Source organism: Varroa jacobsoni, unplaced genomic scaffold (assembly GCF_002532875.2).
Source record: "Varroa jacobsoni isolate VJ856 unplaced genomic scaffold, vjacob_1.0 contig00286, whole genome shotgun sequence".
Lineage (NCBI taxonomy): Eukaryota > Metazoa > Arthropoda > Arachnida > Mesostigmata > Varroidae > Varroa > Varroa jacobsoni.
The window spans coordinates 57,967-70,412 of record NW_019214441.1 but is presented as its reverse complement, the minus strand read 5'-3'; the positions used below and the strand labels follow the sequence as shown (position 1 = coordinate 70,412).

The 12,446-nt window shown below is 43.0% G+C and overlaps 1 protein-coding gene across 8 annotated transcripts in view; it reads right to left on the bottom strand.

The window, feature by feature from the left end:
* Positions 1 to 2,702: 2,702 nt before the first annotated feature.
* The window catches only part of LOC111271022 (uncharacterized), a 57,310-nt gene continuing 47,566 nt past the window's right edge, over positions 2,703 to 12,446 (bottom strand). For 7 of the 8 annotated variants that reach the window (XM_086972736.1, XM_086972737.1, XM_086972734.1 and 4 more), the window contains 3 exons: positions 10,461 to 10,631; positions 6,681 to 10,136; positions 2,703 to 6,275 (listed from right to left, as the gene is read on the bottom strand). In XM_086972736.1, the coding sequence (XP_086828862.1) occupies positions 6,096 to 6,275; positions 6,681 to 10,136; positions 10,461 to 10,631 (3,807 nt within the window). In that variant the 3' untranslated portion in view covers positions 2,703 to 6,095. Of the gene's footprint in view, positions 6,444 to 6,680; positions 10,137 to 10,460; positions 10,632 to 12,446 lie in introns of all 8 variants that reach the window. The other variant, XM_086972739.1, reaches the window with a different exon arrangement.

Genomic DNA, 12,446 nt, shown 5'->3' with positions numbered 1-12,446 from the left:
CAAAACAAAAAACAAAAGGTTTGACTAATAATGCAACCACCCGAAACGCGCGCGAAAAAATGTTAGCATCTACAGGATGTTGAATGCAGAGTAACATCGCCAGACGAATGCTGACACAATTTTTTTTTTTGAAATACGTTACACTATGAAATATGTTGAAATATGTGGGTATAAAATAAGAAGGTGATGATTGTTCTAAACTATTACAGTTAATAGAGAGTGTAACATTGTTTAGGTCACTATTGCAACCGGTTCTTGTCCAACTTAAACGATCATTGAAAATTTATAATATAGTAATCTGAATGAATAGATCTAGCTGTAAAATCAGCTTCCGACCGAAAATTGATATCTGTTCCTTTGCAGGCTTAGACATTTCACTGTGGACGGTGGCCGCTGAACTGTTTTCTACGCGCATGTACCACGTGGTAGGTGATACAGCTCAAAGTTAGGGATGATATAGCGTGATGCCACGACGACTGCATTAAACCGTCAGCCAAGCAGAGCAATTGGAGCAAATAGGTGCATACGGCTCCTCATTATCGCCTAATAGCTAAAATAATCAACGTTCTTATCGGAAAGCAACAAAGCTCGGGGCTCTGGTGGCCTTGTCGATGAAATCTACGGTAAAGGGCACGTGGCCCTTTGTGCATAGTACAATTACATTAATGGTGATTGCGATTAACAAAAAAGTCGATTCATAACATATCTGAACGATCAATACTCAACGTTCGAGTCAATCGAACACTGTAAAATTAGTTTTGCTTTCCTGTGTAACTTAGAGAAGTAAAATTTGAGTTTTCCGAAAATTGTTCGAAGAGCCTTAGAAAACGATTGTCACTTATGTTCCTCGTAAACGATGTCTATTATGGCTAGTACAGGGCGTGTTCCGAGCAAAAAAAAAAAAAAATGACTATTGTCATCGAAATCTTCCAGGAAGCGTATAAACCGAGTATGCCGATTTAAGCGAAAAAGATAGCGTAAAGTCTCATCAGTGAGTACTGGCAAGTTGAAATAATTTTGCCTGTCCACTGTATATTTTTAGACATTATGGACCAGTTTTATTTTTAACAGTGTAAGGGTAATACGGCATTATTTTGTAAAATGTAAAAAGTAACTAAGATTTTTTTGAAAATATAATCACTTTAAGCGGAATTAACCCCATTTTCCAACTCGTAAGTAGTAGATATTATATTACAAAGAACAAAAGCAATCCCTAGTAACATACAACGAAATCAAGAGTTGCCACGTACTTATTTTGCAGTGTCAGTCTGTGGCTTGATTTGTAGATATATAGAAAGTTGGGACATTTTTCATTTGACGTAGGTATAATCGTAAATAATTAAATCGAAATAACGGATAGAATAAAGAATAAAGAGGAACTGAGTAACAGGAATAATCAGATTACTAAAAATACGTGAAATCTAGAAGTCGGTTGAATACAATGAAGCACCCGATCTTCTTCTTGTCGATAAGAGCAACAGAAATGGCATTGATATTAGCGGAACGAACTCCTAATCGTTTGTTGCCAAAAGTCGCATGAATTTACAAGCGGACCTAAATATTCCGATTTCATTCGTATAGGAAAATTATTGATCTAACGACTAGTTTGGTGGTATATTTAAACTGTATCAAGTAGTATATTAAAGCAGTGGCTGCAAACTAAGGACCTCTTCTGTGACTTGAGTGCAAGCAAACACCTTTTCGTGACGATATTATTATTATTTTTATTGGTTTCAAATTAAGTAATTACGATTTTGCCGGTTCGACAACAAACATGACGAATTCCTGAAGTTCAAGTACCGAAATTTATTTTACATCTCAAACTGATTGTTTTATGTTTACATGTCATTCGTATCGATTTAGATCGCAGTTCGTATAGAGTAAAACAAGTTATTTACGAAGGATTTATTCAGCTCTTGGTAAAATCGCCTTGGGTGATAAGAGCTGGATAAAAGCGCATAACTACATGAACTCGAAGCTTTTTTTTTTCTAGGATGAAAGAAGGATATTCAATCGAAGGAAGGCAGCAAAAAATGCTCATTTAAAATTACGGTATATACTATTGCCTTCTGAATACGGTGCAAATTCTGTTTTTCACGTTTAATATATCCTAACGTCTAACCTTTCGAAAGTCTGCGCAGTCACAAATAGTATATGGTAAATCGCAGCCAATGCTAATCGTACAAAAGCTACTTACGCGCAACTCAAGTGACGTCTTTGTCACTTGGCATATTATATAATACGATGTAGTTAGCATCATTGGCATAATTAAATTGGCTATTCCATTTCGCTAAGACATGGCCTCGACACACCCTGCTCATAACGGTTGTTCTTTCCGGCAATTGGATGGTCTCTCATAGTGCCCAAACTTTAATGCCCTTATGAGACTGTAGTGGTAACACATTTACCTAAAACCTGGGGGCATCTAAGGTGGCTTGGAATCAAAATACCGAGCAGACACCTCGTTTCAGTCGTCTGAGACAATGCATAAAACGGCAGTAAAAACATCTGGCCAAAATCTCAACTTATCGAAGCTACTTCTTAAGATTAACAATCGTATTCCTACTGATAAATATGAAATAGAACAAAAAATGTTTAATCTTCTTTGTCACTGTTAAACATACTGCGTGTTTGGGTAGTCAGAGCCCTTCTACCCAGCCCTATAATTCCAACCAATAGCACTAAGGTAAGAATCAATAGCATAAGTTTATTTAGTTATAATATATATTCTACTTTATTTCACTTTATTATCGCCACTGTAATGATCGATACCGATCATCTTTTTCATCTAATTTGTCAAAATTCTCCATATATTTGTCATTATCATTCACTCAGCCCTCTTCCGCCATTGCTGTGCTTCCAGTATTTCTACACTGATGCGAAATCTATAGCCCCTCTTGCTTCTGGGTCGCATCTCGTTCTCAATTTACTTGGAATAATAATTATTAGTAAATATTAGTATTACTTTAGCATTATTTTCTAGTTTTCGCATCATATAGGCTTTTTCAATGTTACCTAGGCTCGATTCTTTCTTAGAATCAGTTGATCTGCTCCCGAGGAATTAATATCACAAAATATAGACACGCTGCTATATATTGAGTGAGCCAACATCCTTTCTTTGCTCGCCGCCATATAAGAACTAGGTTTTGAAACGCGTTCACGTGATAATCGGCTGCATTCTGTGTTTCTTTAGCATCCTGCTTTTTCTGCAGCTGTAATTATTTTCGCCGAAATTGAGAGCAAATCGGCGATACAAACGTGTCTCGGCGCGCTCACCTTCGACTACAGCAGTCACTGTTTTCAGTCGTGCTATTATTATTAACCGTATCTATATATATGTTCAGGCAGATCTTGTTGAATCGCTCATCAGTATGCGGACTTTTATCAAATTCATTTTTCGTCAAAGCAACTAGCGATTCAGTTTACGAGATTCAGCTAACACTGAAACATTCACTGAAATTTGCCGGTCTACAAATGTTTCGTCGTTTTTATCGTTCGTCCTATCAAGTCAACGCGCCTCTGTTGTAAGATCGACGTAGTTTGATCCTTTTATATTTCGATTTTATTTTATTGCCAACTTTTATTCACTTGCTCTCCAGTTTTCCCTCCTGATTTCACAGTTCTATAAATGTACTATGTATTTCTCCTTTTCCTACTCCATACTCACTCCTGAATTATTTTTATTGTCATATGAACTATTCTCGTACGCCACAACCAGCCACAGTTCTTTTACGACATCTTTCGAGCTCGAACTCCAGTAACGCGCAACCACGCAACTGATTCACGTCAGCTTTCGCAGCCCTCCGTCGACACACAGACAAAACTATCTCATGTGCACCGAAACGCTCAAATTTTTAAAAGACGCTTTCCTTAACCATCCGCAGATTTGATCATTAATACGAATTTCCCTTTATTATACTATATAGCATGCGTATACTATATGCGTATGTACTTATGCTTCTCTAGGACCATTGTCAAATCGATGGGCTCTGTTAGAATCTCAGTAGAACCTGAATTGTTCATCCAGTTCGAGAAAAATTAACACAATTTTGCTTGATTTTTGAAAGGCAAGCGAGTTTCCATCGCTTATGAATAGATTATAGGCTTTGCTGTTATTTTTGCCTACATTTTCTAAGATACTAGACAAATTTAGCCTTTAGAAGTAGCCCATTATCTTAATAGAATTGTTACTAATTGTCATTCTCCCTAGTAATACATGTTTACAGTAATGAATTTTTGCTTTGTCTTGTATCCTCCTTTCGATGTTCGCTGTAATAACATTGTGCACCGATTGTTATCATCTCATAGGAAATTACCCATGTAACTTCTCGTCTAACTACGGCCATTGTTATCGATATGTGCAAACGAAGCGGGTACGCACCCCACCCCAGCATTGATTACTGATCGGTCGAACGCATCCGGCAACGCTCACATTGTAATCACTGCATCGATTGATTAGCGTGTGATACGTGACAGGTTCCATCGTGTATATATAGTCGTGTTGTCTTTTTATTATTGTTAACATAATTTTCTTTGTCAAACTGCTAACAATACGACTCTCTTTCATAGTATTTATTTACACCGCTCACAGAATAAACCTACATTGATATAGAAATAACAAATGAAATCAAACAACCAGTAGTGGTAGCTTTCGTAGTACAAACACTAGCATAAAAGACCAGGCTGTGAAGACTTGTCAAGAAAACTATTTCGTTGTTGACTGATTGGCAGAATTCGTTCAATCCATGATAAATCTGTCCATATTCGTGAGGATTAGAAATGTGTGCTCGGTGGATTATCAAGGAAAAAGAAATAGCCATAAGATATGATACGCAAAACAAAAAAGTTATTTACCTAGCAGGAGGACAATTCGAACTAATCTACTAAAAATTTCAAGGAGGATCGACAGGTACAATGTCTTGTCATTACAATCATCACCATAATCACAATAATATTCATTATTATTATTATTATTGATTGCTATCATTGTCGCCGTAGCAGTAGTTCATCGCTTGTTTTTCACGCTGGTTTTCAACCGCTCGATCAAGCTATCGTATGAGATATGTGAGCAATCAAGAGTGCGACGTGACTATATTTCAGAGACACTTCTGCTAATACCGCGCGTGCATTTCGATTACTACAACGAAACTTAGCCGTGTCGCAAAATACATGCCGAATTTCTCTGCCAATATGCAACCGCTGAAGAGGGCCTGTTAAGTTGCATTTGATTTAAACGTAAGAAATTTATTTATCGGCGCCAAAGATTCAAGCTATTTTCAAGGAACACTAAAATAAGCAATCACAGTAAAGAATTCGCGTCAACTTAATAATGGCTTTTTTTTTACTCTGCAGTTTGAATCTTGTCTTCGAAAACAGATCTATACGGTTTGGCTTTTGTTGCCGTTTTTAGAAATGCATCTGTAAAGTAATACAGTTATTTATCATAATTTATGTTTTTAACATACAGCCATTAGATATAAGCAAATGACGGGGTTGTCTCGAACACCTGCCACCGTTCGTGTTACGAAGCGTCTTTTTTTGCGATTTTTTGATACATTATCCATTTAAATACATTGCTGTTATCCGCTATAGTCCCGCATGTAGCCGACGTTGCAAATAATACTACCGCACGTAGTCGTATATAACTTATATATCCATTTCTTTGTGAGTGGTGATGATGCAGGTTCCAACTACGACGACTTGCCTGCTTTGCCTACTCGTCATATTTAATATTTTGTTCTCTCTGTGCCTGCTTTATATTTAGTAAGAACAATAAAATATGATAATCACAATAATATCACCTACGACGTACTACATTGCTTGTTCTTTGTTTTTGCTGTTGTGCCCACTTGTAACATTGCATCCCTAATTACACGAGTCTTAGGTCTGGTGTCATGAGGTAATAAAATGTTATGGTTCGCCTTACCACAGGCTTTTCTGCTTTTGTCGTTTCTTTTCCTTTCCCCTTCTGCTCATCCTTCATCAATATCGATCAATAAATCGCCTTACAACGCCACTTCCCCTTCTGATTAACTATTCTTGCAACAGCCTCCCGACTGTGTCGCAGGTACGATCTTGATGATAACCTACTTAGTTCACGGCACGCAATTCAACCCATCCTTCGCAGGTCCATGTGTTTCGTCCCGTCGAAATCGTGACAGACACAGCCGGAGCCCTGGGGGACGCCTGACTCGTTCCTTAATCGGCCCGCGCTGGCTGTTCGAGCTTGCGTTCGTGGCATTGTGATGGTGCCCGGCATCGATATGAGTTTTCGTCTGTAAAATCCCAGCACGGACGGATCGATGAACGCATAGCAGCATACGCAACTTATAAGATCCTTTGTTCGTGCGTACATTAACCGTTAACGGTTCTCATGCGGCTACTTCACACGCATTAGTCGACGAAGTCTGAGCATCAGTTGTATCATGCGGCGTAATCATAACCTGTGCGATGCAAATTTCAATAGAAACATTGACAAATCATTACTGACCAATACTATTAGTTACTGGAATTAACGAACGCAGCATTGACGACGAGTATAGCTAAACGAAATAGGTGAGTTCGCAAACTAAGTTACTCATTAGACTGATATTATCGTTTAGTTAGCACATTAACTGTACTAGTTAGTGTACCAGCTCAGTTACAGTTTATAAAATCGTGCTTGCAGGTCAACAACGTACCGGTGTTTGCAAGCGTTGGCTAACTATTACTTGCAGGGACTGTTGTGCCAGCCGGCCGCCAATGTCAAAGCTGCAGTTCATGCTGAAGCGGTCGACAGCGTTGGATGCCACTCGGCGAACATCAGGATCCTTGTCGCCCCAAAGTTTGTCGAATGCGTCGGGCAGGTACGAGATACCGAGGACGGCTAGAAGTTGACGACGTTCGGCCTCATGGGCGCTCGAATCGCTGTCCTCAGACCCGCCCCGGTCGGTGTGACCGTGTTTTAGGCTTGTACCATTGCTCCCTTGATTTTCACCACTACTACAGATGTTTCTGTCAGCACCTGTGGTCTCATCGGTCTTTTCCTGCTTGTTTCCATCCGGCTGGATGTTCACACGAATCGGACATTCAGCGAGAGCAGACGACACCTGCTTAGCAGACACGATAATGGTTTCTGCCGATGTAGAAGACGTGTCCGTTGCTGTTGTGAGGGTTTTTAGGGAGGCGGTCGAGGAAGACTCTTTTGTTCCTTCGGTAAATTTACCTGTCATCTTGCTGGTATCTCCTATCTTCTGAAGACGGTCACGAATTTTCGTGCGCGGCGCAGGCTTGACTTCGGTCGCGTTTACACAGTTGTGGCCCACAAGCAAAGGTTCTTTTTCCGTTTTGACAAGCTTTGTCGACACTGTGTCGTTCTGAACGGTGCTGCTATCGTCTTCATTGCTCGCTTGCTCGCGTGCGGCGTCTGTCCCAATTACTGGCTTTTCGCTTTTCACATTGTTGTTATTATTCTTGCTGTCTATCGCCGGCTGTTGCGTGTCGTCATCATACTCAACATCACCGTCATCGTCAACGTTGTCATCTGTATTATCCGTTATGCTGAGCTGCGCCCCACACCCGAATGCGCCAGATAAGTTTGACGCTGCCGAACCCAATTCGGGATCGCCTTCCCGATTTTGTGGATCGCTGAACTGATTGGGAATGACGTCGGCTCTCCGTCTGCGTCGCTTTCGACGCCGTAGACGCACGCTGTCAAACGACTTGACCGCGTCGCTAAGTCGGGCTCGGCAGGGTTCGCACGTCCTCCGATGTTCCATGAGCACATCGGCGCAGCGCGCCGCCGTGTTCGACAGCAGCGCCGCTACCTCGAGTCGAACGTTGGGGACGCGATGGTCAAGCAGCGCCTCAACTTCCGGCCTAATCAGCTTCATCACCAATGCCATATTCCGCAGTCCCACACTTTGACTGCACAATAGGGTTAACCCTTCAGTGGCGCGGGCCATCGTTTGCTCGTCAGCGCCCGCCAAAATATCAATAGAATCAGGAACCTGCTCGACGATCGAGCTCAGAAGTCGTGCGAACGCCTGCCGATGTTGCCATTTTGCCCACTGGACATCCATGTTCAGCTTGCGAAATACCAGCTCCATTGCGTCAAAGTAGCTGGGTATATCTCCAGGATTACGATAACATTGATACTGCTGCTGTTGTTGTTGCTGCTGCCCCTGTGTTTGTTGTGCCTGCAGCTGCACATCGCTCTTGATACTAGAAGTAGACAAAGATACCGAAATCGCCGAAGCATTCATCACTGAAGACGAATCACCAATTCCCGTAGTTACCGTTGCTCCGTTTGTCACGAATGGATTTTCACACCAGATAATAGGGCCAAAACAGACTGCCGCCGAACTTCTTACCTGGGCGACTTTGTCTTGCAGTAACTTCTCCAGGATCGGAACAAAATAACGCAGGCGATCGCCAAAGGAGAAACAGCCTGCAACAAGGGCAATTTGTCGCGCAAGTTCGTCCCGTAGCCGCCACACACGTTCATTTTCATTGCGCGCAAACTCATGGAGAGCTTCTAACAGCAAGCGGCGCGATTGCGGTTCAAGATGTATACACATTTGGTGAAAGTTCCGCAACAACGGAAGTCGCACCTCATCGACGTCGCGGCATAGCGTATGGAACAGCGGAACCAACAGTTCGACCGAGTCTCTATCGCCAACGATGATCACCAGGCTGTGCAAACTCGACGCCACCGAATGGCGTACCTTCCACTGGACACACTGGCTCAACTGCGTAATCAAGCGACGCAGGTGACGCTTCCAGTTTCGAGGGCCCAGGGCAAGTGCGACGGCTGGCAGCGAGTAGGCACAGTTACGCGGCAGATCAATACAATCAACCTGTCGAGCGAGCTGGGGATCAAGCATCCGCTGAAAGTGTTGTAAAAGTTCAGCTGGCACGCCGCAGACGTTTGTCTCGTACAAAAGCATATCGCGCTCCGTAGGCGAATCAGTATTTTTATTATTGCTGATGATATTATTTTGTTGCTGCTGTTGTTGTTGTTCCTGTTGCTGCTGTTGTTCTTGTTGCTGCTGCTGCTGCGGAGGCCACGACGCATTTTTCTGCGCGCGATACCGCGGCGACGTCGTCGAGTCCGTAGCAGCGTCGAACATAACACTAGCCCCGCTTGGGCCGGTAGCAAATGTAACGGACTTTTTCTTTGGGGAGTCATTGTCCAACTTTAAATTTGCTAGACCTACAAGCGTTTCGTCTAAATCCCCATCATTACAAGCGGCAACCTGACACCCCTCGGCTGCGTCGCATGCAGAAGTTTTTTCGCCTTGGCCGTGTTCTACTACGACGCCGGCGTCATCGTCATTGTTATCGTCAACATCCGTTCCTATGGGAGCGACGCCGCCTCGCTCGATTACGGCGCCAGCGGTCACAACATCTTCAACTTCACCGTCGACCTGGAGCTCGTCAACGTCAGGTAACGGTGAACGCCAAAACATAAAGCTGTTGAAGTTCACATCGGTCGAGTTCAGATCGCCGGCAGCGTTGCCTTGGCCTAGTGGTAAGCCCCTACGTGGCGGAGAGCGCTGCTGTCCAAATACCAACCTTCCAGATGAGGCGATCGTTGTTGCCGAGCTGAAGCCGGCTGTGCCCGCTGTAGTCGATGAACCATCAATAAGAACACTGTTATTATTCGTGGCATCGTCGTAGCATCTACCATCCGCTGCCATTGTCGATGAGGACAACTGTGCTGCGTAGATCGATGCCCGATCGCTTCCACTAGACATTCTTTCTTCAATACTGATTTCTCTTCGACACTGAAATCCGTTGTCGGGACTGCTGATGTTGCGCATGAAGTTCTCGTGCACGACGCCAGGTTCATGTAAGGGCGCTTCGTAGTCGGGCGTACGCCGGACAGCAGCCTCCTGGTTGACCCCTTCCGGCCGAACGAGCTCGAGACCTGTCCGTTTTGGGTCGGCGAACGTTGATATAAATGGGCCCAGGTTTTGGTAGGCGGCGGCAGCCACCCATTTCGCGGGATCGGTTAGTAGCGATACGAAGCGCGGGGCTAATGCCTCCAGCCGAAGTCGAGGTTCGACCACGCAAGAAATTGCCATAAACGATTCAGTGCAAGCCTTTCGAACAGACCAGGCGTCGTCCTCGCAGAGGGACAGGAACGTAGCTAACTAATGGATCAAAACAAAGAAAAAACACGTCAATGACTGTGAAGTGGAAGCAAGAAAAAACCACGTGGTACACCAATGCATTATCTTCATTCGTGCCGTGCATGGGCCTGGAAGCACGAGGGTCCCTACACACTATAGGGTATATCTTGTGCCAAGCGGAAAGGGATGTGTCTAAATTCATTTAAATGTAACTGACCAGTGAGCTAGGTCGAGTATGATTATTGCCGCTAAATGTGAGCTTACTCACATTTCTGGCGCAAATAGAAAGCTAACACATTCGTGTGTCCCCAATTACCAGCTACCTAATAACGCAATCACTCTTACCAAACTGTTCTGGATGCACTGAGCGTCGAGCACTTGGCACAACTCGACCATCGCGACAGCGCACGCCCTCCGTACGTGGAACGATGGATCGTTGCAAAGCTCGAGAAACGGAGGAAGTAGCTCAGCTTGAGCTTGTTCGCGGTCCACGTACGCTATCAACTTCGGCAGCAACTATTCGAATCGGTAGGGCCCAGCGTCGAGCAGTAGCATCATAAGGCAAAATTTAAAATTGGAATGGCACAGCGGAGCAGATGCACCACAGACGAATTAAACCACACAGTGATAAAAAAAAAAAGAAACAAGAAGCATACAGAAATGTTTACGTTAGGTAGGTACAAAACTCGTTGTCGTTACTTGTTGTTGATGTTATAAGGAATATATCTCAAAAATGCACTCATACAAATCATGTTCATGTGTCTGGTCGTACGTCCATCTAGATTATACGTTCCGTTGCAAGGACACATGCAACTATTTCGAAATAATTCATTCGCTGCATGCCACACAACTCAATTTCAACGCGGAAAACTCCTGTAACCCCGTCAAAGACAGGCTAGTGAGACGAACTGATCCTTATAAAACATCTCACTACCCTTGTCTTTCACAGCGTTAGCAAGTGCCATTCATCATACTACTCTTCATAGACAAATCGGCATTAATAAACTGACAAGGGCGAAAACATCTAGCTCATTGTCGGCACACCAGGCTAACTGTGCAGCCTTTTCTGGCGTGTCTTATAAAGCACAGGGCAATGATGTCATTCGAGCCGTCCACCTCATCAAAGCTGGCTGTGATACGAATCTTTGATTTAGACGTCTGCACAGCCACTTTGGTGAGACAGACACGGGCTGCGATCTTATAGAAGCAGCGGGCGACGTTTTGTTTGTTGATCGGAGCTTCTGCAGTTGGGATATCCTATGCCAATTTCTCTCTCTCCTAACGCAGCCCCTGATCCTTGGACAGGTACCTAATTATCGGTGAGGAACAACACCGATTTTAACAGAAAGGAACTTCAGGATAAAATTTAGTGGATATGAATGCTTGGATTATACCTGTTTGAAATATAGTTCACTGGTCGTGTTCGCAGCTTACCAGACAAACGTATACTCTACGCGCTCTTCCGTAAGTAAACTTAAAATGTTGAAATATATCAAGCAATAGAAACTGCATGTCAAAGGTTTGCTGTTTCACCTAAGGGAAATAGCTAACAAAAATGTTAATTGTGCTGCTAAAGCCGTAGATGACTGACTTCTTTCGGAGAATGCAACCACCTCCCAAGTCATCAAAGATGGCTGTGATATGAACGGTTCTATAGGTACAGACCACAGCCAACTCGATGATTAGGCGACAGTCCAGAAACTTTTCATCATAATCATCCTTGACTACTAAAAAACAATGTTATACGCAATAAATGAAAATATCCGTTATTACTATCACTGTATTACCACAAGGCTCAACTTAGTTCATGCTATCAAATTCCACTGGCTAATATTTTAGCAAGTTATCATATAGCAAACAATTATAATTGTTTATCGTATATTATATATATATATAATTGTTTACCGCATGTTTGCAGTTTATTGGTCACGAAAACATTAGCTAGTGGACCTTGACGGTATAACAGGAAACACAAAAATAAAATTGTGTTCCACTACTTCCAGTATTCTTAGTTGAAGCTTCTTATTCTAATTTGCTTATGTTCATAGTAGAAATGTATTTAGACGGGCACTACTCGCTCATCGCTGTCGATATACGGCGCCGAAAAGAGCTCATCAAAGGTGGCTGTGATGCGAATGACTTGCATGAACGCTGTCACAGCCACTTGATGGCCTCTTCGACGTCAATCTTATTTACGTAGCCTCGCAAAGGTGCTCTACCCTAGGCACTACCATTCATTGGGAAACTCCACGGAGTCCCTCGGATACCGTTGTTTGTAGCTTACAACCATAACCACAGAGTTAGTCTGAGGTAGTTTGGTGGTAGTACACG